This window comes from Gekko japonicus, unplaced genomic scaffold, assembly GCF_001447785.1.
Source record: "Gekko japonicus isolate JY-2015 unplaced genomic scaffold, Gekko_japonicus_V1.1 scaffold3252, whole genome shotgun sequence".
NCBI classification, from domain to species: domain Eukaryota; kingdom Metazoa; phylum Chordata; class Lepidosauria; order Squamata; family Gekkonidae; genus Gekko; species Gekko japonicus.
In genome coordinates this window covers 20,832-45,326 of record NW_015170992.1, presented here as the reverse complement: position 1 = coordinate 45,326, position 24,495 = coordinate 20,832, and the positions used below count along the sequence as shown (strand labels likewise).

Here is a 24,495-nt window from a genome sequence, read left to right as displayed (position 1 = left end):
GGCTACAAGCATCAAGAGGGGATTGGATAAACATCTGGAGCAGAGGTCCATCAGTGGCTATTAGGCACAAGGTATAGATGGAACACTCTGTCTGAGGTAGTGATGCTCTGTGTTGTTGCTTGGGGGGGGGGCTACAGTGGGAGGGCTTCTGGAGTTCTGGCCCCGTTCATAGACCTCCTGATGGCACCTGGTGTTTTTGGCCACTGTGTGACAGAGTGTTGGACTAGATGCCCCACTGGCCTGATCCAGCATGGCTTCTCTTATGTTCTTATGAAGGTGCTGTGATTCTCTAATTGTTAATCCCTAGATGACCTGCAAGGTCCCTTCCAACTCTAACATTCTATGATAAGTAAGCAACAATATAATATCCTTGGGAAGGAAGCCAGGATGGTGAATTAGGTTTGTGATGCTGCTCTCCCTCAGTAGTACTGTAGCCTGGGGAGTAGAGAAGGGGGGAGGCAGGGGGAATCCACTTGATGGAAGCTTTCCGTTTATTTTTCGCTTCCATCCTGGTTGCTGGATGTCACCGTTGGGATCTGTCCCAGCAAGGCCTGTCTTCTGTCTCCTGTTAAAGAACCAGGGACCCTCAGGCTCTGCAAGGAAGGCCTTAATTTTCTCAGTAGGCCCATAGGAGGAGCTCCAGGGTTAGTTGTTTGGGAGACTTCCGGGGAAGAGAGAAGCAAATCACCCGTTCCGTTACTGCGATGAGGGTTTTGAGCCGCGGAGTCCTTCGGTGGGCTGGATGGAGCTCATCGCAACCCAAATGGACCGGGATCTGTTTCCAGAGGAGGAGGGAGGCCACCGTCGCCTCCACTGCGGCTGGAGCACCACGTCTCAAAACTTTCCAAGACTTGCCAGGTGTCGGGTTCTGGAGCTTCGTGTACTGGTTCCTGCTCAGGGGCTATATTCTGCATATGCATGAGTTGCAGGTATTCGGGGACGGGAAAAGGATGCAGTGGGGACTCTAAGCCTGTTTGATAAACAGCACAACCTGCTCACAGGCTATGGGGGGTTCGATTGCCCGCAAGCCGTGCTGGCAGAACCCAGAGTGGTAGGTGGGAGCCAGCCCTTGGTGGCTATGCTGAGCTAGATCTTATATAGCTGTTTTCAGGACTCGAAGCGAATGGTCCTTCTCACAGAAAGGTGCCACTTCAAAATGTACAACAAATCGCAGGAGCTCTTCTGAGACCGAAATATCATCAATAACACTCATCCTAGAGCCTGGCCAATATGTGAATTCTGCAGGATGGTCACTGGGGAATGACCCATTTAAAATCTTGAGGTTTATTCTAGTTGTTAACTGTTTGAAAAGGAGACCTGCATACTTGGCTTTCATGTCTTTTGAAAATCTGTCTAGCAACAGTGGGTCACAAAGGTCGCTTGATGTGTCAGGACTGATCTTATCGCGAAAGCAAAGGTCATTTGAGCCCACACGTGCATTAAAATCACCCCCTATAATAATGTGAGCAGCTGGATGAGCAGAAATCAAGTCACCCAGGTGTAATTCCAGGCCAAGAAACCTCTCTGAGCACTTGATGCATTTTCCAGGTGGAAAGGCTTTCCCTTTAGGGTCAACCCAACGGGCCCCCTGCCCCTTCCCTACTGCGGTAAAGTGAAATCAGCCCACTTAAGTTTAGCACCTGCTACTGAAGCTGGACAGGCAGAGAAAAAGTCGTAGGGGCGTTCAGCATGCATTATTCGTTGATCTTAGGGGTGGCAACAGGATATGTTTGTGTGGGGGTGTGGGATTTTTATTCCTGGATCAATACAGAAACAAATATAGTTCCTTTTTGGAAATATACTGGCATGGAGTGATCAGCTCATAGTTTATTCGTGGTTTCAGCTCAACCTAAAGACAACTCAAGCCGGACCGAAGCCCTGCTTGAATGCATGCTCAACACCACACCCAACACACGCCCACTCCCTGTGATTGGTTATTTACATAAGAACACTTGTACAATAGGTTCCTTCCGGGATCCTGGCCCCCTATTGTTCTGTGAACAAAGCCCGTGCTCAGGCGAAACACAAGCTCAGTACATAACACCCCTCCCCCCATAGTCCAGAGCAGCCTTAACAAACAAAGTCTCTGAGGTATGCCGGTCTGCTTCGCTCTCAGTTCGAGCGCCGCGGTTCTGACTGCGGGGCTGTGGTTGCTGGAGCCGAGTCTGCCTGTTCCGTTGAGGGGCTGGCATACAGAGGTGGCGGAGGCATGACATCGAATCTCTCTGATGTTGCTGGCTCTGGCGGTTTGCCTCCTTGTCCCGCTGGGTGCCCACTGCTCGCTGGCTGCTGGGGGGGTTCACTGGGGTGTCCCTCTTGGGGGAGGGAGAAATGAGGTGCTCCCTGGGTCCTTATGAGTCCCCCCCTTTGTATATTCTAATAGTGAAAGTGTGGTCCCATCTACAGATATCTAAATCTGCAGATCAGGGCTACAGGTAAAGAAAACAGATACTTCTGCAAAATTGAGGGACTACCCAGGTTTGCAGAAAAATCTGAAAATGTAAAAAAAACACCCCACACTGGGGGTTTAAATCCCCTTCAAACTACCTCCTCCAGTTTGCGGTGGTGTCAGCAATGGGGGGGGCGGCAGTTGTGGTGGCCCCAGCAACTGCTGCGACATTGAGAGGAGAACTACGGGGGGGGGCAGCAGTGGCATCCAGGAGGTGCACCAGGCCTAGCAAGGTTTGTGGTGCTGGAGGGAAGCTATAGAAGACTCAGCAGTGGCAGTGACAATGCGGAGGGGAAGCTGTGGTGGGGCAAAGCTGGGAGTTGTACAGGGCCTGCCAGAGTTATCAGTGACGGGGGCGTGGGAACTGTAGCAGCCCTGGGAATGACAGCGGCAATGGAGGGGGGGGGAGAAAAAGCTGTGGTGGGCCCAATGGTAAGGCTGGGAAGTACACTGGGCTTGTTGTCATCAGCCATGCTGGGGGTTGCCGGGAACTGTGGTGGTGGTGGTGGTGATGGGGGAGGAAAAGACGTTATGGAGGTCCCAGTGCCAAAGACTGGGAGCCGCACTGGGCCCATAGGCAACGGTGGTAACTTAAGGTGGGGAGAGGGATCCCCTCCTGCAAGTATTGCAGGTCACCACTTGTGAATGAATAAAAGCCACTTCTGATCATTTATCCTTCCAGCATTTTTCAGTAGCATTTCCATAGGTTTTAGATAAGTGGGAGGGGATTAAATATCACTTCCATTTATGACAATTATTCTTCATTGTTCACAGTGTATGTTCATCTGATATATATAATTGCCCTAAGGCATTGACCATTTCCAGCTCTCCCATTAGCTGTGCTGTGCGCTCCATCAGCCATTGGCCCATCAACCACCACTCAAGAGTATTCACGTGCCATTGGATGGGTGCTGGGTCCACTCCTCTCCCCCACCCACCGCCAGCCTGGGCACTGACAGAATAAACTGCCAAAACGGCTGTCTCTTCTGACAAAAACACTTCTGCTTGGCTCCTGTGGGACTAACTTTTCCCTCAGTGGCTGTTGCTAGGCAACCAAGCTTGGTTCTGTCAGTAAAAAGGCAAAGACAAGAGGCCCTTTCCAGGCCTTTGTGGGGAACGCATTGAGGCCCATCCTGACTAGGGTTGCAGCTCCAGGTTGGGAAATTCCTGGATATTCTGTGGTGGAGACTATGGAAGCCAGAGTTTGGGGAGGGGAGAGGCCTCAGCTGAATAGAATGCCATAGAGCCCATCCTCCAAAGCAGTTTTCTCTGGGGGGGAGGAGATCTGTTGTCTGGAGTTCAGTTTTGATACCTGGTGATCTTCACACTCCACCTGGAGGTTGGCTACCATAGACGTAGCAGTTAGCACTTGAGCAGGGTCTGCCAGACCCAGATTCTTGCTGTGGAAGTTGAGTGGGTGATTTCAGACCAGTCACAGACTTTCAGCCTAACCTACCTCACAGAATTGTTGTGCAGGTCAAAAGGGGGAGAGGAGAATGATGTAAGCTGCTTTTGGTTTCCACTGTAGAAAAAGACCATACTTTTCTTCCTGGGGAACCATTGCTGCCAATCTCCAGGTAAGATCACTCAGAATTAAAACTGCTTTCCAGATGGCAGAGATCAGCTCCCCTGGAAAAAATGGCTGCTTTGCAGGATGGACTCTGTGTCATTATACCCTCCTGAGGTTGCTTCCCTCCTCCTTGGGTCCCAACTGTGGAGAAAGATTGTTGTGCAGCGTCAGACAGAATAATTGTAGTTTTCCTAGGCAGAGGCTGCAGGTGGGGGGGAGATGGAAAGCTGAAGTCAGCAGGGTAGATAAAGGTAGGCTGATGGTTGGCTGGGAAGGAGATAGGGTTCCCACCTTCAGGTTGGGAAATTCCTGAAGATTTGACGGGTGGAGCCTGGAGAGGGTGGGGTTTGAGGAGGGGTGAATCCTCAGACAGGTACAATGCCATAGACTCTATTCTCCAAACCAGCCATTTCCTCCTGGGGAACCATTGTTGTCAATCTCCAGGGGAGGGCTGGAGATCACTCAAATTATAGCTGCTCTTCAGATTGAGAAAACGGTAAGTTCTGTGTCATCATACCCTGCTCAGGTTGTCACAGTAAATTGATGCTGAGTGCCAAAGGCCAAGGCACCTGCCCAGAATCTCTTTCTAAAGCTCATTGTATTTATTTCCACAACGGGCCTTATTCCTAGTTTATTGATGTTCATTTACAGTGTCATTGTTTTACTTTGCCCTCTATTTCTAAATGTAAGTGAATCTTGAACTATGTCCATTTGTAAAAGGATATGGTCTAAAAGTGAAACTGAGTCAAATGGCTGCTCTAACATCATATTTTCAAACTGATGCTGCATTCAGATGATGAGCTGAACTGTGGTTAAGCTGACATATGTACAAACCTGGCTCATTCACTGAGGTTTAGAATCTTGGTTAGAGGGGAGTGGGGTCAATTCATAGAGGTTAACCCATGCATTCATAAGACCAGAAGGAGATGGGATTTGTTTCTAATCAATGCAAGGGAGTTTATTCAACTGGTTACTGTTCTTTTCTGCCTCATTCTTGTGGTTCATTCCAGGTAATATATAAGAAGCTATATGGACCCATGTGGAAATTTGCCGTAGGCAGAGAGAAATCTGTTAGCATTGCTTCCCCTGAGATCCTGGAGAAGATGATGCGACAGGAGGGGAAATACCCTATGAGGTGTGACATGACTGAGTGGAAGGAGCATCGGCACTTGAGAGGTCTAGCATATGGGCCTCTGACAGAGTGAGTAGTGGGGCAGCGGAATTGGGTTTCTCTAAAATCCAGTGGATTTAGTCTTCTGTCCCCATTGATGGTAGCAGTAGTTCTGAAGAGAGATGATGTGTATTCATTATACCATGTAACACAAAGAAGCCTGAAGGTGCGTGAGTGCTCATAACCACTGGACGTATTAGCTGGATGATTCTATGCTCTTGTCTACCCAATAAATGACATGGATTAACAGTTCCACAAGGAGGTGGTCCACTCGATACCCTTTCCACCCCTTCGGCATTTCTGTCTGAATTATTGCAGCTTCTAGTTAGGAAGATTCAGTGGAGAGGCTTTCCAGTTGTTTCTTGGATGTTGAATCATGGCGGTGCTATGAGCCTGACTCTGTTAAGATTTTATGCTTTTGGACCTGGAGGAGCCTGAAACAGTGGCTTAAATGACATCATGACTTAGCTCAGCCCACCTCTCCCAAATTGCCAGAGAGAAGCTTCCCTCTTTGGGCTGGTTTTGCCTGACATGGCACCTAAGTGAGATGACCTCTCTCCGCAGGGAAGGGGAACGCTGGTATCACTTACGCCAGGTGCTGAACAAGAGGATGCTGAAACCTTCAGAGGCTGTGTTGTATGCAGATGCCATCAATGAAGTGGTCTCTGACCTGTTGGTGCACCTGGAGAACGAGAGGGAGAAGAGTCCTTGTGGGGTGGTAGTCCAGAATGTTGCCAACCAGCTCTATCGATTTGCCCTGGAAGGTATTTTCGCACAGGAAGTGAGGTGGGTGTGGCAAATTGGGGGAAAGCACTGATGTGGTGTTAGCACTGCTCCACCTGATCCATATAGGTAAAGGTAGCTGGCTGAATGACTGCCAGCTTCTGGACCTATTATAATTCACACAACAGGAAGTCACAAGTTTTCTTTTCTTTTCTATAAACACTCATTTGTTCCCTTCTTTCATTTTCCCTCCCTGGCAGGCATTTCATACATTCTCTTTGAGACCCGCATTGGCTGCCTGCAAAAGCAGATACCTGCAAAAACCCAGGATTTCATAAATTCTATTGGCCTCATGTTTAAGAATTTTGTTTTTGTCAATGCTTTGCCCAAGTGGACCCGGGAGGTGTTGCCTTTCTGGAACAGCTATCTGGAGAGCTGGGATACCATCTTTGCTTTTGGTAAGAGAAGCCCCAAGCGTATTAGTGGGCTTGATCTGTAGGAGGGCCTTGCTCCACACCCTGCCCTTTTTAGGACCGCAAGAGTTCCTCTGTTCTAGGGAATGCTTTCCCTTACAAAGTGCATTGAAATCCCCCCTCACTGCCGACCTTTCAGCACTGTGAAGACCTGTCTTTTCCAGAAAGTGTTTTATTTCCTGTATACTGTTTTTTAATGTGTGCATTTTTCTTAATATGGATTTTTTTTAGCTTTTTGGGATATGAAGGTATTGTTGCAAACTGTATGGTTTCTGTCCTGGATTGTATACTTCTTCAGGTATGATATGAACAACAGAGAAGCAGACATGTAGATATCTAAATAAATAGTTAAGGGAAGGTATTGAAGCTTTTACTCCACCTGCCCACAAAGGACACCCTCCAACATCTAGTTTTCCCCCTTATTAGGAACAGGACAGAGAGCACCATATTTTCTTCCCTTCTCCCAATGCCTTCCTGCTATATAGTCATGACTCTATGGTAATTGCTGGAAGACAAGAAGCCTCTGCTCCATGAACTCTTGCATTTTCAGAAGCCAGGTGATAGGAAGGGGGAGGGACCAGGGGACATTTCCTGCAGGAGCGCACAGGTGCGAAGCTCTGGCAGTAGTGACCCCGGGGGGGTCGGCACATGCAACAAGCCCCACCCCCTGCTCCCAGCAGCCCTCAGTTGGGCCATGAGGAACAAGAAGCAGCCAGGTAAGTTGCAGAGCCCCCCCCCCCCGGCCCGCCTTCAGGTACAAGCTCTCCCTCCTCTGTAAGGACAGATCTGCATATCCCTCCCCCCAATAGCTAGCAATCCAAAACAGTCCAATGGCGCCTGAGCAGTGTGCCTTCTGACACACTTCCAGTGATGTCAGGGTGTGTGGCATATGCAAATGAGTTATGCTAATGAGTTATGCTAATGAGCTCCTGCACCTCTTTTTCTACGAAATGACCCCTGGGAGGGACTGCACACCATGTTTTAAACTGTCAGCTTCCTTGACTTCCATAGCATGTGATGTTTCAGCAAGTAACTAAAAGACAGGACACGGGCACCCCAGACATGCTTTAGCTACCCAGGCGCTCCCATGAAAGGTGTGCTCTACCTCATTCACTGCTATCTTCTTCCAAGCTCTCTCGCTCTGTTTTCCAGCTGGAGCATAGGCTAGCTCCTGTTGTTCCTTCCCCCAAGGTTCCCCTGCCATTCTCCAGGATCAGTTCCTTGACATTCCCATGTACATTATTTATTATTTATTTATTTATTTATATTTCTATCCTGCCCTCCCCGCAAACAGGCACAGGGTGGCTCACAGTTTAGGGCACCATGTGCCAAATATAAAAACATATTAAAACACATAAAATGAAATAAAACAATTATATTTTACAATTAAAGTATTCAGTGATGTTAATCCTTCAATCAAATTTAGATGGCATAGTGTAGATGTAATACAAAGTCCCGGTTCAGCGGTAATCCATCTGTCACAATGCTGTGGCTCAATCTTCATAGGGCCGGACCATTACCCTGTTGTTACTAACAATATAGTTGGTGGTAGTGGTAGTGGCGACTCCTAATTAAAAGCCTGGCTGAAAAGCTCCATCTTACAGGCCCTGCGGAACTGTAAAAGGTCCCGCAGGGCTCTGATCTTCTCCGGGACCTTGTTCCACCAGGTAGGAGCCGCCACTGAAAAGGTCCTGGCCCTGGTTGCAGCGAGCCTGGTCTCCCTGGGGACTGGAATCACTAGCCGATGTTGTGACCCCGACCGTAGTGCTCTCTGGGGTATTATGTGGTTGTTAACATTTTAGAAGCAGTACATCTGCTGGAGGGTGTAAAGTGAAAATTGGAAAGACTAGCCTGTCTCTGAGAGTTGGAAGTATTATAGAAATTCTGTCCACAAAAACTGTACCCACTGGATTTGCCTCTGACATTTAAAGCATCTGATGTGATCCTTTGGTTCTTAGGGCAAAAATTAATTGACAAACGAATGGAGGAAATCACAGCTCAGCTAGAAAAAGGAGAAAAGCCTAAAGGTGAATATCTAACCTACTTGCTGTCAAGTGGGAAAGTAACCATCAAGGAAGTGTCTGGAAGTGTGGCTGAGTTACTCATGGCTGGCGTAGACACAGTACGTTCTTTCTTTTTTGTTTTGATTTTCTTTTGTAGCACTGTGGCTGGAAACTAGATTCCAAGGGCTTATTCCAGGCATGCTTTAGCTGCCTATTTGCAGGAATCCATTTACAGTAGCATTGCAAAGGCAGGGATTAGCTAGCAGAAGCTCTGGCTACAAATGCAAGGCACTTGGCTTCAAATCACAGATCTTCAGATGTTTCTACAGCAATCTGCATAGGTGGCACTGCACAAAGCAGCAGCAGCTAGAAAGGGCCTGTACATTATTTTGCCATGTGCTGCAGAGATCTTTGGAAGTTGTTTTCCTGACATTTGGTTTCCAGTCAATCATCCTTATTGAACGGCATTTTGAATAATCTTTGTGGTTTCCTTGCCTGCTGTCAGGGTCAACAGCAAACAGGTCCAAACACACTCTCCTGGAAAGACTATGTTTTATTAGAATACTAGTCCGTTGCCAAGTGGTACAGGTACATTGTCAGGAATAACGATGACTGCAAGGGGCTCCATATATATACTATGATGCTGCATCTAGCAAAGCAAATGAAATCCAAGTGCGCGCACGGGAATCCTCCCGGCGGGAATTACATCATGAACGGGAGACTCACCCCAATCCCATGAGAGCAGAAATATTCACACCCGTAGTGGAATTCAAGCCCTCCCCTCCCTTCAAGGTTATACTGGTAGCGCCATCTGGCTGAGCCAGTTCGCATGGGGGGGAAAGAGCGCCTTCCTTATGTTAGCCACGGTACCCAAGCAAAGCAAGCAAGTGCAGTTGCGCAAAGGCAGGGATGAAGGTAAACGAAGAAAGCATGGCAGCTAGCTGACACCTGCACCTTTTCACAATCCTTCCAACAGTCTGCTGCAAAGTCCATATCACTGTAACGAACAGCACCTGCAAAACTATATAATGTGGCTTTAAATAGTAATTTTATTCCTTTGCCATCATGCCCCTCCGACTCCATTGGAAGTCAGCATTGTACATGCATCCTGTAATCTGTGTGCAGATCAGCATACACTTATGCTAATCTGTAACTCCTGCATTAAATGCCCCCATAACCCTTCTCCAGTAAATAAGGAAATTCACATCCTCATGTTCCTGTTGGATCTCATTGATCTGTTGATCTAGAACTTCCCAGCAGGGACTCCCCAGCAGGGAGTCATGTCCTTTAACCATTCCATAGCGTACAGCCTCCCTCTCCAAGGTGGTGCCACCTTCTCCAACCTAACCATGAGAATCATAGAATGTTAGAGTTGGAAGGGACCTTACAGGTCATCTAGTCCAACCCCCTGCACTCTGCAGGAGCATAGCTGAAAGTTAGCCCTACAACATACCCCAAAAAATCACTGGATCATACTAATTTTAGGAAGAACTTGTTTCTTTTCCGTACCAGAGATGATTAGTCCAGCAACTTCCCTCCTTCTATATATATATAAAATAAAGTCCCCCCACAGTAAAATCAATGCCAGGCCAAACTGCTAGACCTAGAGACACCAGATTTGGGGAGAGCGCTCCTATTGTGGCGTAGGTGCTTGCTAAGAAGGGATTTTTAGAAATTTGACCACTAAGTGGGTCAAAAGAGGGAAAATGTCTCCCCCCCCCCATTTATTCCTATGTGGCTGCCAGGCAGCTGCCTCTCTGCACCCCCCACTCTCTGATTGGTCAGCTGCAGAGCTCAGTGTTCTGAGGTTAAAAAAAACCCAACAGTTACAGGGGACTGCAGAGAGCTAATGACAGTTGGGGAAATCAGGAGTGGCCAACAACCACCTGTGAAGTGAAGCAAAGCTGCTGGCCCAGCCTCTCTGATGGCTTCCAACACACTTCCCCCACCTCCTACACCTAACAGGCGGTTGTCTGTCAGGTGCAGCCCCACCTCCACAGTGACTTCTCATACTCATCCCCCCTCCCCCTCCTAGTGGCTTCTAATACTCCTCCCCCCTCCCTCACTGGACAGGCAGCTGCGTGTCAGGTGTAGGAGAGGAGGTGGGATGCTTACAGCTGCCGGGGAGATTTGCTCAGCAGGATTGCCTTAGCACTGCTGCTTGCCCAGCCTCCCTGATGCCTTTAAATACAATCCCCCCCAACACCAGACAGGCCAGGGTATGAATGTTTATAGGGAGACAGTAAAGGACATTTCTAGGAGCCATTTCGATGTGTGCCTCCCTCATGAACCTGAAGAAATGTCCACCACATCACCACTCCCTCACACCAACTCCCCCTCACGCCTCTCACCTCTTACTGCCCCCAAGGAAGCTCCTGGCAAACGCCGAGCCACATACACCAACGCTACAAGGAGGAGGCAATTTAGGAATGCGGCAAAGATTTGCACATAGTACTCCTGCAGTGCACTGAGCTGCGCAGGCCAAGTACCAGCAGGATCACCCTGAGGTGCTCAGAACAACACGGTCTCCATATGAGCACAACAATCCAGGAACACAAGTAGAGAGGCCATCACTTTCGTGGAAGGTGGCAGGAGTGGACTTAACAGAGGACTGCTTCTTAAATGGGCAGAGTGAGCTCACCAAGCAGCCTGGTGATCCTAGCACCTGAGGGCAGAACCACCAATGTGGTCTAGAGAGAGGTCCTTCAGCAGAGAGGGGGAAAAAAAGTATGTATGTCTCACTTAATTTCTTACACTACAGTCTTCTCCGTTAGAATTCCTACAACAAACGTCACATTTCAAAATTCATATCATCACTATTATAATTGGATTTACGGAACTTAAATACCGTAGCAAAGCATGGGTAGCAGGCTAGTTATTTATATATTTGTTTGTAAAAACATTTATACCTGCCTTTTCCCCCCCCAAGGAGTCAAAGCATTTTACAAAGCACCAGCAAGTTGCAAGGAAAATCAAAGAATAAATTAAATAAGACAAATAGAACCAACAGCATAATTTAACATGATGCATAAATATTTGGAATACATTTCAAATTCCCAAAGGTCCCCTGTAGTCCTTTACCAGAGTGTTTTACCACTTCATTAGCCTCCAAAGAATGTTCTCTGAAATAGGGGACCCGAACATGCCCTACAAAAAATAGGAAGTAAAGGTGCTGTCCCAACCTTTTCAGGCAAACTTCTCCAAAGCACTGAACATGCTCTTCCCCAAGCCATTGAAGAGCAGTCTATTTTAAGGGAGGCAAAGAGGAGACCATCTAAGGAACTCTGTTAAGACAAGTCTGTATTGGGAGATGTGGTCCATTAGGTGTAAGTGTCTCACGTTATACGTGCAAAGTGCCAATATGGTGTGTTTACAGCAGGGGTCACCAATGTGGTGCCTCTCCAGGTATCCACCAAGTGTTGTTAGAAAGTGGGTGGGGCCGGATGGGCTTTTCTCCACAAGGCTTCTGATTGGCTACGGGACATTTGATTGGCTTGTGCAGATCTTTAAATGCATTGCTTTGGCAGCAGCTGGCAACACAGCACAAGGATCTTCACTGTCTCACTGAAAGTGAGCTACCTGACTGAATGTAAGCCATTTTTTGTGGTTGGCTCTGCCTTCTGCAGCAGCTGTCTTCTGGCAGCCATTTTGTGGGCTGCACCCACCGTGCTGTGTCAGAAGTCCAAAGGAGCCCAAAGACTCAAAACGGTTGTGGATCCCTGGGTTAGTGCATCAGACCATAATCTTGAAAGCCTAGGTCTGAATTACCATTCTGCCACGGTTGACCTCGGGCCAGTCACTCTCTCAGACTAACCTATCCCACAGGGTTGTTGTTTGAATAAAACAGAAGAGGGGAGGAGGTTGTTTTGAGGAGCCACTTTGAATCCCCATTGGGGGGACAGCAAGGTATAAATAAATAAGTGCATAGCATCCAAAAAGTTAACCTGTTCTCAGGAAAAAATGTTGTTTTGAAAGCTATGAAGCAGTCCTTCATGAGGGAGGTGTAAATGAGGAGCTAGGGAAGATGCAACCCACCCTGCAAGGACCTGGAAGATGCACGTGTCTTTCTCCAAAATGTTTCTGTTAGATCGCCGCTAACAAAGATCCAGAGAGTGATTTCAACCAAAGTGATCAGCTTTATTGTAGGTACGAACAAGCGCATGTAAGAAGTCATAACCAGAACAGTTTAACATTGGGAGCTAGGCTCCTTTTAAACATTCCCAGGCTAACGTAGCCACGCCTCTTTACCATAAACAACCAATGAGGTTTTTCAGACAACGTCCAATGAGAGTCCTTCCCGCTCAGGGAATAGGTGCAGTTCTGATTGGTCGCTCCAGTTTGGAGGAGCCTTCGTCTGGCTCGAAGCTTAACATGGGAGGTCAATGCGGCGATTCATGTAAGCCTTTTCAATATACTACAGTTTCAGCCTTTTAAAAGTCCTTGTCTACAGGAAGATAGGGCATGTTGAGGTGGTGGAAACGGATTGTACTTTAAGGGCTGCTGAACAAGACGGAGCCTGGGCCGAAGAGGTTACAATCATTGTCTCAGTTTGCTGGCCAAAGCAGTCTTTTCCTGCGGCTGCTCTCTTGAAAATCCCACTGCCCTTGATGAAGAAAAGGGAAGCTCTGCCATTTAACAGAGAAACTGGCTTGTCACATTCACGCTGTGTACAGGCTTACCACTTTGGTGTGTAGCAGAGCATATGAAGCTGCCTTCTACAGAGCCAGACAACTGGTCTGTCTAGTTAAATGGTCTTCAGTCTGTCGCTTGTGACCTCTGACGGTTTGCAAGCATCTCTGCTTGCTGGGCCACAAGCCCATGTAGTTCTGCGTTTTTGCTTTCTGTAAGAGCCTGCGGCTCGTTTGATGCTTTACAATAGCATATACATTAGCACCAGCTTGAAATACTATGGGCTGCATTCTGTGACTCCCTTCCGCCAGGACTTCCTTCAAGATGGTATCTGACCCCATTAAGGCTATTCCGTAGTCCCCACAATGTTGGAAGTGTGGAAAAGCAATTGGATCATTTCTGCATTGCTGGTGGGCTTGCCCAAAAGTCTGTATATTTTGGGAAACTATATTACCCATTATAAAGAAAATATCAGGTCAAAGTATTCCAAATACCCCAGAATCTCTTTTATTGCATTACTGGGAAAATATTTCAATGACTAAGCAAAATATAGAGGTGGTGTCTCTTTTACTGATAGCAGCCAAGAACTCAATTGCCCAACTTTGGAAATCTGATAAAACCCCAACAACAGGACAATGGTTCCAAAAGATTTGGGATGTAATTATTTCTGATAAGATTGCTACACAATTATTAATTGCAGACGGTGTCAAGTATTGACTCAACGCCGTCGCGTAAGTAACAGTGAATCAGCTTTATTGGTTTCAAACAGGAACAGTGAAGAACACACAACACAAACAGTGGAGCAGGACTCCTTTAAAACTATCCCGGGCTGGTGTAGCCACGCCCTAGAACAGTTAAAGACCAATGGCATCCAATCAGATCAGTTCCCTCCTGAACATTTCTCTGCACTCTGATTGGGTACATTCACACATTAGCCAATAGGATTGTTCCAGCTTACAATGCTTTGTCCAGGTCTTAAGCTTTATATGGAATGTACTACAAATAAAGACATAACAAACGGCTCAAAGAAAAAATTAATTTTTTTTGAGAAATGGTTTTCCTTTTTTCAATATATAGAAAATGAAAAGAAAGATTTTAATGTTCTTCCTGCCAAATATAAAGGTTTCGTATTGCATTAATCCTATTTAAAACATTCATACCTACAAGGGATAAAAAGGTTATTATAACATGTATAATTCATATTAAGGTTATTGAGTTTGTGTATTTGTGGTTTATGTTGCTGATTGTTTAATGTTTGATGTTAATTTTTTTGTTTGAGGTAATATTTTATATGATTGTAAAAAATTAAAAATTAATAAGAATAAAAAAGAAAAGAAAATATCACATACCCCTGGAGGAAGGCTTTTTCCTTTGAAGAATCATAAGATGGAGCATAGTAGAAGAGAGTCACAAAATTAAACTCTTATTATATGCAGGTTTGATTAAGGGGCAGAGTAAGTGGAAGTAGAAGAGCAAAAGAAACCCTGATGCTGCCTTTTGGAACAAGGCTTCTTCTCTGCTGTACACTTTCCTAGATAGGGTTCCCTGTTACTTTGCTTTTTTGTTTTTGTTGTTCAGTCACACAGGCGAGTCCGACTCTTCGTGACCCCATGGACCAGATCTTTTTTATTTATTTATTTATTTATAATTTCAATTTATAGCCCGCCCTCCCCGCAACGCAGGCTCAGGGTGGCTCACAAATAGGCATACGGCAACACATAAAAACAGTTAAAACCATAAAAACCATTATTACAGAATTACAACATATTAAGTGCTCTAGATGTTCCAAACAAAATCTTTCATCAAGATGGCATGTCTAAGATGGTACATCCAATCAGTGCTATCAGTTCCATGTGGGACTGTCGTTCTCTCTTCCCAGAGCCAGTTAATAATGATGGTACGATAGTGGCGGCTCCTATCCGAAGGCCTGGCGGAAGAGCTCCATCTTACAGGCAATGTTCCCTCTAAGCTGTGGAGTCTTGTGAGCAAAAATTCTGCTTTGTGAGCTACTGGCATAAAAGTTGTGAGCAAGCGATTTGGCTATTGTGGAAATTAGTTTGCTCTGGAGCCATCCTCCCTGAGCTGAGACAAAAATCTGTGAGCCGAAGGCGAAAAAACTGTGAGCTAACTCACACTAACTCAGCTTAGAGGGAACACTGCTTACAGGCCCTGCGGAACTGCGCCAGGTCCCGCAGGGCCCAAGTCTCCTTCGGGAGCTCATTTCACCAGGAAGGAGCCGCCACCGAAAAAGCTCTGGCCCTGGTAGCGGCCAGCCTGGCCTCCTTGGGGCCTGGAATCATCAGGAGATGTTGGGTCCCCGACCGTAGTGCTCGCAGGCCAAAGTATTTGAGCTTCAGTTTCATTATCTGGCCTTCCAGGGAACAGTTAGGGTTGATTTCTTTTAGGATTGACTGATTTGATCTTCTTGCTTTTTATTCCTACTTAATTTTCTGCTCCTCATAGACATCCAACACATTAGCCTGGACTCTCTACCATCTTGCTAAGGACCCTGAGATTCAGGGTGCCTTATTCCAAGAAGTTGTCCGTGTGGTACCCAAAGAGCAGATCCCCACTACTGAAGATCTGGGCAGGATGCCCTTGCTGAAGGCTGTCATCAAGGAAACACTGAGGTAGTTTTCTTTTCTCTCTCATGAATGGTAGACTCGTAAAACCTAGGAAGGGGTGACATTATGGAGTCTACCTGACCGATACGAGGGCACACTGGAAGTGGAGACCAATGAATGTTAAGGACTTCTTTTAAAAGAACTGGAGGGAAATGACAGCTGCAAGAGAGCAGAGAGAAGAAATAGCTGAGGGAAAACATTTGAGGAAAGAGAGAAGCAGACCCAACAGTGAAAAGTAGGTCAACTGACCAGCATCCCAGATTAAGAATGGCACATAACTCTGGGTTTAGAACTGAAGAGTCTCTGGAAGAAGAGATTGCTGAAATAATATGAGCAGCAGAGAAATCTTTTAGAACTGTAAAATTTATTTTCACATAGAAATCAAGCCTGGTAAGAGCAAATTGTATGTACGGTAGCTTTAATAACAGCTAGAGATGGCTTGCTTTATAAAGGATTTCCAAGCCTTCTTGAGCTGTGGTTGCCAGTTTGGTGTAGTGGTTAAGTGCGTGGACTCTAATCTGGGAGAACCGGGTTTGATTCCCCACTCCTCCACTTGCACCTGCTGGATGACCTTGGGCAAGCCATAGTTCTGATAAGAGCTGTCCTTGAAAAAGAGCAGTTTCTGTCAAGAGCTCTCTCAGCCTCACCTACCTCACAGGCAAAGTTCCCTCTAAGTCCTCTGAGCAAAAATTCTACTTTGTGAGTTCCTGGCTTTAAAGTTGTGAGCGAGTGATTGGGCTTCTGCAGAAATCAGTTAGCTCTAGAGCCTCATCCTTCCTGAGCGAAGACAAAAATGTGTGAGCTGGAGGCTAAAAAACTGTGAGCTGGCTCACACTAACTCGGCTTAGAGGGAACACTGCTCACAGGGTGTCTGTTGTGGGGAGGGGAAGGGAAAGGAGTTTGTAAGTCGCTCTGAGACACCTTTGGGTAGTGAAGGGCGGGGTATAAATCCAATCTCCTCTTCTTCTTCTTTTTAATTATTTCTGCTTTCTTCCTATCCTGAAGCAGCTAGACTATATTGGTACCTTACAGATCTCATGTCCTTTTACATTAATAGTTTATGAACAAGAAAATGGAAAGGGGTGGATGTGAGCTTCACTCGCATGGGTATGATATCAAGGGAAGTGTCAGTTCCAGAGAAGACCTTGCCCCAGAACCTTGGTCAGATCCCTGCATATCTTCACTCCTGATGCACACGCAGACCCGTTCACGCTTTCCACTAGCACTCCAAGATCATGGCATGGTAGGGTTGCCAGCTCCAGGTTGGGAAATATTTGGAGATTTGGGGGGTGGTGGAGCCTATGGTGGGTTGGTCTTGAGGAAGGGGAGGGACTTCAGTAGAGTATAATGCCATAGCGTCCACCTTCCAAAGTGGCCATTTTCTCCAGGTGAACTGATCTCTGTCACCTGAAGATCTAGAAGTAATAGTGGGAGATCTCCAGCAACCGCCTGGAGGTTGGCAACCCTATGGCATGGGCAGCCGTTGCGGAATCGTCTGTAAAGCAGGAAGGCAGGAATCCCAGAAGATCTGCAAGCTTTCTGGGGGCCGGGGATGTTAGAGGCAAGAATGCAGCTGTGCCTTGTTTTAGCTGGCATGGGACCGTCAGAAATTAGCAGTGGTTGCATTTTTAGACTTGCTTTCTGGGATCCTAATAGGGCTGCCAAGCCGCAGCGGAGGATCCGTGCGTCTTCACAGGATCCCTGCCATGGGGGACAGCGATAAGCGTCACATCGTGGCGACGGCGGTGCAATGCGTATCGCTGTCCCCCGCGGCAGGGATCCTGTGAAGACGCACGGATCCCCCGCCGTGGCTTGGCAGCCCTAGATCCTAATCAGTACCAGTCATGGGAAGCCAGATAGAAAAGCCTATTCAGATGTAATGGGAAGGGGAGCTATGTTTGTAAACAGTGGAACTTGAGGAATGGTGGGACTTGAGTAGTGGCATCCATGAAGATAAACAAGTTGCTACCTTCAATGCGGTAGAGTGTTTTCATCGCTTGGAAAGGTTAAGAGGCCTGGATGCTGTTCAATGTCAACACAGATAGATTGTCAAGCAGACTCCATTTCCCTCCTATTTCTTTGTGTGGGAATAATTTGATGATATGACATATTTTGAGAAATGCAGGGCTTTTTTTGGGCAGGAACGCACAGGAACGGAGTTCCGGCTGTCTCCCAAGTTGGCCACGCCCAGCAGGAACTCATTAGCATAATAGGCCACACCCAACAGCAGAAACTCATTAGGATTGGCTACATTAGGGGTGTGTGGCCTAACATGCAACGGAGTTCCTGCTTCAAAAAAAGGCCCTGGGTTTTGACAACAAACAAGGTGAACAGAATAACAAGCAAATGGTGGGTGTGGCTGAATGACCACACTTCTGGTAACATGGGGGTGCGGCCTAATATGCCAATGAGCTGTGCTTTCAGGGGTGTGGCCTAATATGCTAATGAGTTTCTGCTGTTGGGTGTGGCCTATTATGGTAATGAGTTCCTGCTGGGCTTTTTCTACCAAAAAAGCCCTGGGTAAATGTATTAACTTCTTTAAAACGCCCAGATTATGTGATGGGGTAAAGGTGCAAACCTGCTGTTTCCTTTAAGAAAGGGGAAACTGCTGGCTCAGTGTGTCTGTTTTGTTCTTAGGCTGTACCCTGTGGTGCCTATCAATTCCCGAGTGGCAGTGAAGGATGTCGTCATAGAAGGTTACCATTTCCCCAAAGGGGTAAGCCAGCATGATGATTTAGTTTCTCCCCGAAGAACCTTGAGATCTTGCTGTTGTTTAGAAAATCTAGCCAGCCAGATGAACTCTTGCTGACAAATGTATAATCTAGCAGTAGATAAAGGTGGATTTTTCTCTGTGCCAAGAATTTTAATGCATCAGAAGAGTTAGGAGCCCATGTGAGGGAATGGAAGGTTCCTTAGTGAGTCCAGAACACTTTGGGTAATGCTGAAACATTCACGTGGTTGAGAAATAAAGCCAAATGGTGTCTTAGTACTATGTAAATAAGCCAGATAATACAGCTGGTTTTCTTACAGGATAACATTACCTTCTAAAAGATGGAAATGAGCAATTCCTGTGGGCGGGGTAGACGGAGGCTTTGGCTTTATGCTCCAGATATCCCTGGTTTCTGACTACCAGAAGGTGTTACCAAGGGCAGTAGAACTTTACAATAATTTTCCTGTTTCTACTTGAAGTAATCAGTGTTGGCCACTAATCTGTGTTACTGTACTGAGAGAGACAATGACTCCATTGTTATTTAATGCTAGTGAATTCAGCCTTAGCTCTTCAGGCTTAGATGGAAATCCACCCTCAAGTATATGAAGGAGCAGCAGAGCTCTGAGGGCTCCACGTTCGTTACCACGTGTGGTTTTACTTGCTTCGTGCAAGCGTTCTGGGCTTCATTATGTGGTAAACATTGCCCTTTGAATTTTAACTGTTTGATGTACAAATGTGAAATGTTCAGACTTTTCTAGTGTCTTGGCCTATGTGTGTTGGAAACCTAATCTGAATGAGAGAACATAATTCTGGAACCTAATTTGAATGAGATAAAGCGCTGTGGTTTCAACAGGGAGGGGGCTTGATGCTCTGTACTGTTTTTTCGCCTCCTTCTGAAATCGGCCCCTCCCTTCTGTCTAGGGTTGCCAAATGATACTCACCTCCTCGGCGGGGGACTCTTGGGGACCTCCCGGTGCGCGCGCACGACATATCTACGTCACCCGGATGTGACATCGCATGCTAGGGGCGGTGCCACAGCCATTTGAGGGAAAACATAGAGTTTCCCCCTCAAATGGCTGTGGCCCCGCCCCCATCGTGCAACGTCACATCCGGGTGACATGCACGCGGGGGTGGGGTTTCCCCCGGGGGCCAATTCTGTCACGTCAGCAATCGGGCCGCCAAAGTGGGATTACAAAGCGGGAGATTACATCATGAGCAGGAGACTCGCAGGGTCTCATGAGAGCAGTCAGATTCACACCCGAGGTGGAACGCAAGCCCTCCCTTCCTCCCAAGGCCAGGCAGAGAGCGCCGTCTGGCAGAGCTGGCTCCCACGGTCTCCCAAGCAATGTTCACTGCAAGCGGCTGAGCTGCGAGCAAGCGGGAACAGGGAGGGAAACAAGCAAAACATGGCAGCTAGCTGACACCTTCTCTTCTACTTCACTGTTATTCATGTACTTAAGTGTTACTTTTCTTCTTCCTCCCCTCTCTCGTTATTATTGTGTAATAATGAGGTAAAGTTAATGAAGCCTCCTATGCTTCAGCCAGGATGTTGTCTAAACAGCTTTGTTAATAGTTATTAGACATTGCTTTCTCTGCTATTTATGTCAAAGTAGGTGGAATACCCTGCACCTTGCTGGCAAGTGTGCTTATAAATGTATTTCATCTGTATGTGTATACCATGTATCTGCATCTGTGGGTTTGGGAATGCTGTGTAGTCTGTCTGCCTGTTTTGAGTGCCTGCACTGGAAGATGCTGTGCCATTGTGCTGCCTGCACCAACATGCTAATGAGGACACACACACACACCTACCCAGCCTGCCTGGGGGAAAAGAAGGCAGTCTCCATCATGCTCAGCTAAAAGACTTTTACAAACAACAAATATTCCACCATCAGGAGTTCCTGGAATGGCAGGTAACCCTTCCTCTGGTTTGCATCACAAGAGAGGACATCCTGTTTACTGCTCTTGGGCCAAGCCAACAGATCTACATCAAAAGGGTTTCCATGGCAATGTAACTTTCACACCTTGACCAAATGGTCCCATTGAAGTTAGGTTTAGAATTTGGATATTGTTTCACTCCCCCTAGATAGGTAGGTCACCTTCCAATGGCCAATAGACATAGGAAAGAGGACGGACTATAAGTAAGAGGTTGTCCCAAAAATGGGCCCCAAAGCCAGGTTTTAAAAGGCGTTGCACACCTTTTGTGCTTCGCTAGCCGTCTTTTTACCCCACCTTTCTGTAACTAAGCTAACAGCTAGCAAGCAAGCTAGCTAGACATCTAACCCCCCCCCCCACCTAGGAAACTGAAGCTCTGCTAGAGGTAATTCTTGAGTGCTTCTTTGGACTGCAGCCAAGGTTAGCCCACACGTGTTTGGCTGGTCCATCCGTGTGAAGAAGGATCCCTCTGGTGAGATCTTTTGTTCCCGCTTTTTTCGTTGAGAAAACCAACTCTATTTTCTGGATCAGATAAGTATCAACCGCTACCCTTCTGTGTGTTACTTCTCTGTTAGTCACAGTTTATTATTTTCTATATACTGAATGCTTCCATTTCTACTGCATCTAAAGGAACTTGTGAGTGTGTGTGAATGAATCTGTTTATTTGTATGCATGTGAATTTCAATACTATTTAGTAAAGACAACATTTATTCTTTAAACATCCAGCTGTGTTGTCGCCTTCTTGGTGAAAAGGAGTGTTCGTTCTGATTCTGACCTCTGTATAAACAGATCAAAAGAACTCAGCAAAGCCCCTGTTGTACATAAAACAGATTTGGGCTAGTGGATCAATCCTCCACCAGAGGATTTCCACTAACAACCTGGTGCGTGTTGGGGTATTACCCCGACAGGAGAATTTCTTTTTCCTCAGTAACAATGTGGACATTAACTGTTTGGGGTACATGTCATGACTCCAATATCACAATAGAAAGTGTCCCCTTTCCAGACTTTACTAGTGATTCTGATCTATGGTATACATTCTATTTAGTTTTATAAGTAACGTTGAATTACTGTAACTATTTTGGAGTCCACTTCATGCCTCCTTGTCAAAGGAGAGATGCAGAAGTATTGAGTTTCCACGCCTTTCCAGTAAATTAGGATCCAGGGATTTGCAGTGAAAATCCTACAGCCGGTAAGCCCAAATGCTGCCAGTTAGGCAACTAATTATGATTGCAAAAGATATACTTTGTCCAAGAATTAGTATGACAGAGAGGGAGAACTGTGTGTACTGGCTGTATTTGCGATACATATACAATTTTCTCTACGGGATTAAGTTTTGGAGGAACCTGTTTTCTGCATTCAGAAGGAGCAGAATTGTTCAGTGCTGATTGGCTGTGTCAGGCATGGAACCACTTTCCCTTCCCTTGTTAGAGCTTATTTCAAAGACTAAAAAATGGGGGGGGGCACTTAAAAAACAACAAAGCGGTAAGCAGCCTTGTAATCAAATAACCATGTAGATGCTCTTAAAATAAGACAGAAAACAATGTGGTTAGCCTGCCTGAAGCAAGGGAGAAGGACAACAATCAGCTTTCCCTCTGAGGGCACATATGTGTATTGGCTTGTGACATACATGCTGTTATTTCAGGGTACACCAATATACAGCCAAAGGCATGCAAAATGTAAAACGCTTGATCACGGAGGGCATGCGCAGAAATGCGATCATTTCTGAACACTTGAGTACACTCTACTGCCTTTCCCCCCCAGTTTTTATTTCTGCAGTCATGAGGGCTATTAAATATTTGTTGGAAGACACCAAGAAGTCGACAACTCTGGTAGTAGCAAAATATTGTTTTTTAGTAATAAATAAGTGAAAGTTTCTAACAGAAAGCACAGGCTGAGGAGAATTTTAGACAAGACTTAGAATTTGGGGAATAGAATAACGGTTTTAATAGGGGGTTGGGGCTTGTACTATAATTGTACTATTGTCTGTGAGTGTCTGTGACTGTACTATTTTACTATTGTACGATTTTACTGCACTGCTGGTCAATTGCCCATAATACTAAAATTGATTTGATTTGGTTCTGTCTCTAGACATTGTTCTCTTTCTGTCATTTTGCACTTTCTCGTAATGAGGCCAACTTCCCAGAGCCCAACAAATTTGTGCCACAGCGCTGGCTGCGAGAGGAGCACACTTCAGCCCGCCACCCCTTCAGCTCCATCCCCTTCGGCTATGGGGTCCGGGGCTGTGTGGGACGTCGCATTGCTGAATTAGAGATGCATTTGGCTCTCACCAGGGTGAGTAACTGTGAGTAACTTGACATGGATGATGTTGCCAAAACCTACCTAACCCAAGTTGCAAAAGGAGCCCCTCGTCTTTGGGAATCTTCCAATACAAAGAACCCGCAATGCGCCTTGCCTTTGAAAGCAGGAACCATGAAAATTACACAGAGAATCATTGCCCTTGAGACTCAGCCTAAGGGTGCTTCTATGTGGACGTTTTGTTCTATTGCTCTGAAACGGGAGCAGTGGTTTTCTTTATGGGTAGTTGAAGCATCTATCTATTTGTCCACTTCCCAGGGTTTCCAGTGCTTTGGCGTGATGCTTCCCAAACATGCTTTGGTGTGGGCTCTTCTGAAAGATTGCTGTCCGAGTGAGTTTGCATACCACATAGACTGGAAGGTGTGCATTTGTGAACTGCCCCTGCCCGCACTGGTGCCGTTTTGCTGCCTCCTCTCCTCAGGGTCACCATTTCCCACCTTTGCACCATCAGAGAGCTTTTTGCTTTAAGAAAAGAAGTTGCTATAGTGATGTAGCAACTATTGGGTTTAAAAAAAAAAAAAGACAGCAAAAAGCCCTCCAGTGGTAGGGAAGGGATGGCGGCATGAAGGGATGACTGAGGGAAGTGTGTAGAATCCTTGCAAAGGGGAATTGTCATTGTGTAGAAGCTGCCTTTGTTGTTAGTATTTCTCATTGCAGGAACTATTTACTTCCCCTCCCTATCCTGCCTTTCTGTGTGGTAAAAATATTTCAGTCCTTTAACTTCTCTTAATGAGTCAACATTGATCTTTGTGATTAGAAGGGAGCTGCTGTAGCCACAGTGGCAGATCCTACCAAGATCAGGAGCTTCCCTCCAGGTCCCGTTGCATTACGAGGGCAGTTTATGATGACCCCTGCATCTGACTTGTGTCAGGGCTTGGCTTGGCTCCCCTCATGCCCTCAGACTCTTGCGTAAACTATACTGTGTGCCCCCCCAACTGGATAAGTTGTTGTTCAGTGTCTATCCAATGCAGGGGTCATTTCCTGCGGGAGCGCACAGGAGCAGAGCTCCGGCAGTAAGGAGCTCAGGGAGTGGGCACATGCAACAAGCCCCGCCCCCTGCTCCCAGAAGCCCTCAGTCAGGCCACGAGGAGCAAGAAGCAGCCAGGTAAGTTGCAGAGCCCCCCCCGCCGCCCAACTTCAGGTACAAGCTCTTCCTCCTCTGTGAGGGCAGATCTGCACGTCCCCCCCCCCAATAGCTAGCAATCCAAAACAGTCCAGTAGAGCCTGAGCAGTGGCTGTTGCCTTCTGACACACTTCCGGTGATGTCAGGGGGTGCGGCATATGCAAATAATTTATGCTAATGAGTTATGCTAATGAGCTCCTGCTCCTCTTTTTCTACGAAATGACCCCTGATCCAGTGTAATGTGAAATGTGTTCCTTATCCCTGCTTGTTGCTCCAGTACATTTACTCAAGGATTGTGCTAGCCTTTCACGTTGCTAGGCATGTTACGGAAATGTTGACTCCTCAGAAACCAGCAGTGGCTTCTTCTCTCTTGGAACTGGCAAAGTTGAGTCTAGCTCTGAACCTTCCCTCTGCAGATCATCCAGAAATATGAAATAAGACCCGACCCCCAAGGAGGTGACGTTAAACCCTTAGCCCGTGTAGTTTTGGTGGCAGACAGACCCATCAACCTTCAGTTCCTGGACAGACAGACAGATGATTCTTCACATGCCTTTGGATAGACAGCAGAAAAGGTCTCTCCTACAGCCAAAAGGTGTGCAGATTCTATTCCCAATCTAGTGACTTTCTTCCTCAAATTTTTTAACCCTGGAAGCATCTTTTTACAAATGATGTATAGCCATGCTGAGAGCTTTGAGGGGGAAACAAAAGGACAGGATATCTGTTTTAAAATAAATGACATCCCTACTAAACACTGTAAGCGTCATTTAATAAA

General features: G+C 46.5%; 1 protein-coding gene across 1 annotated transcript; it reads left to right on the top strand.

The window, feature by feature from the left end:
• The first annotated feature begins 704 nt into the window (after positions 1-704).
• On the top strand, positions 705-24,462 carry LOC107116962 (sterol 26-hydroxylase, mitochondrial). Its single transcript, XM_015418990.1, has 9 exons — positions 705-929; positions 5,030-5,220; positions 5,755-5,954; positions 6,174-6,371; positions 8,345-8,508; positions 15,482-15,648; positions 18,280-18,358; positions 22,373-22,576; positions 24,140-24,462. The coding sequence occupies exons 1-9, from the start codon at positions 705-707 to the stop codon at positions 24,281-24,283; spliced, it is 1,572 nt and encodes a 523-aa protein (XP_015274476.1). The 3' UTR covers positions 24,284-24,462.
• Positions 24,463-24,495: the final 33 nt, after the last annotated feature.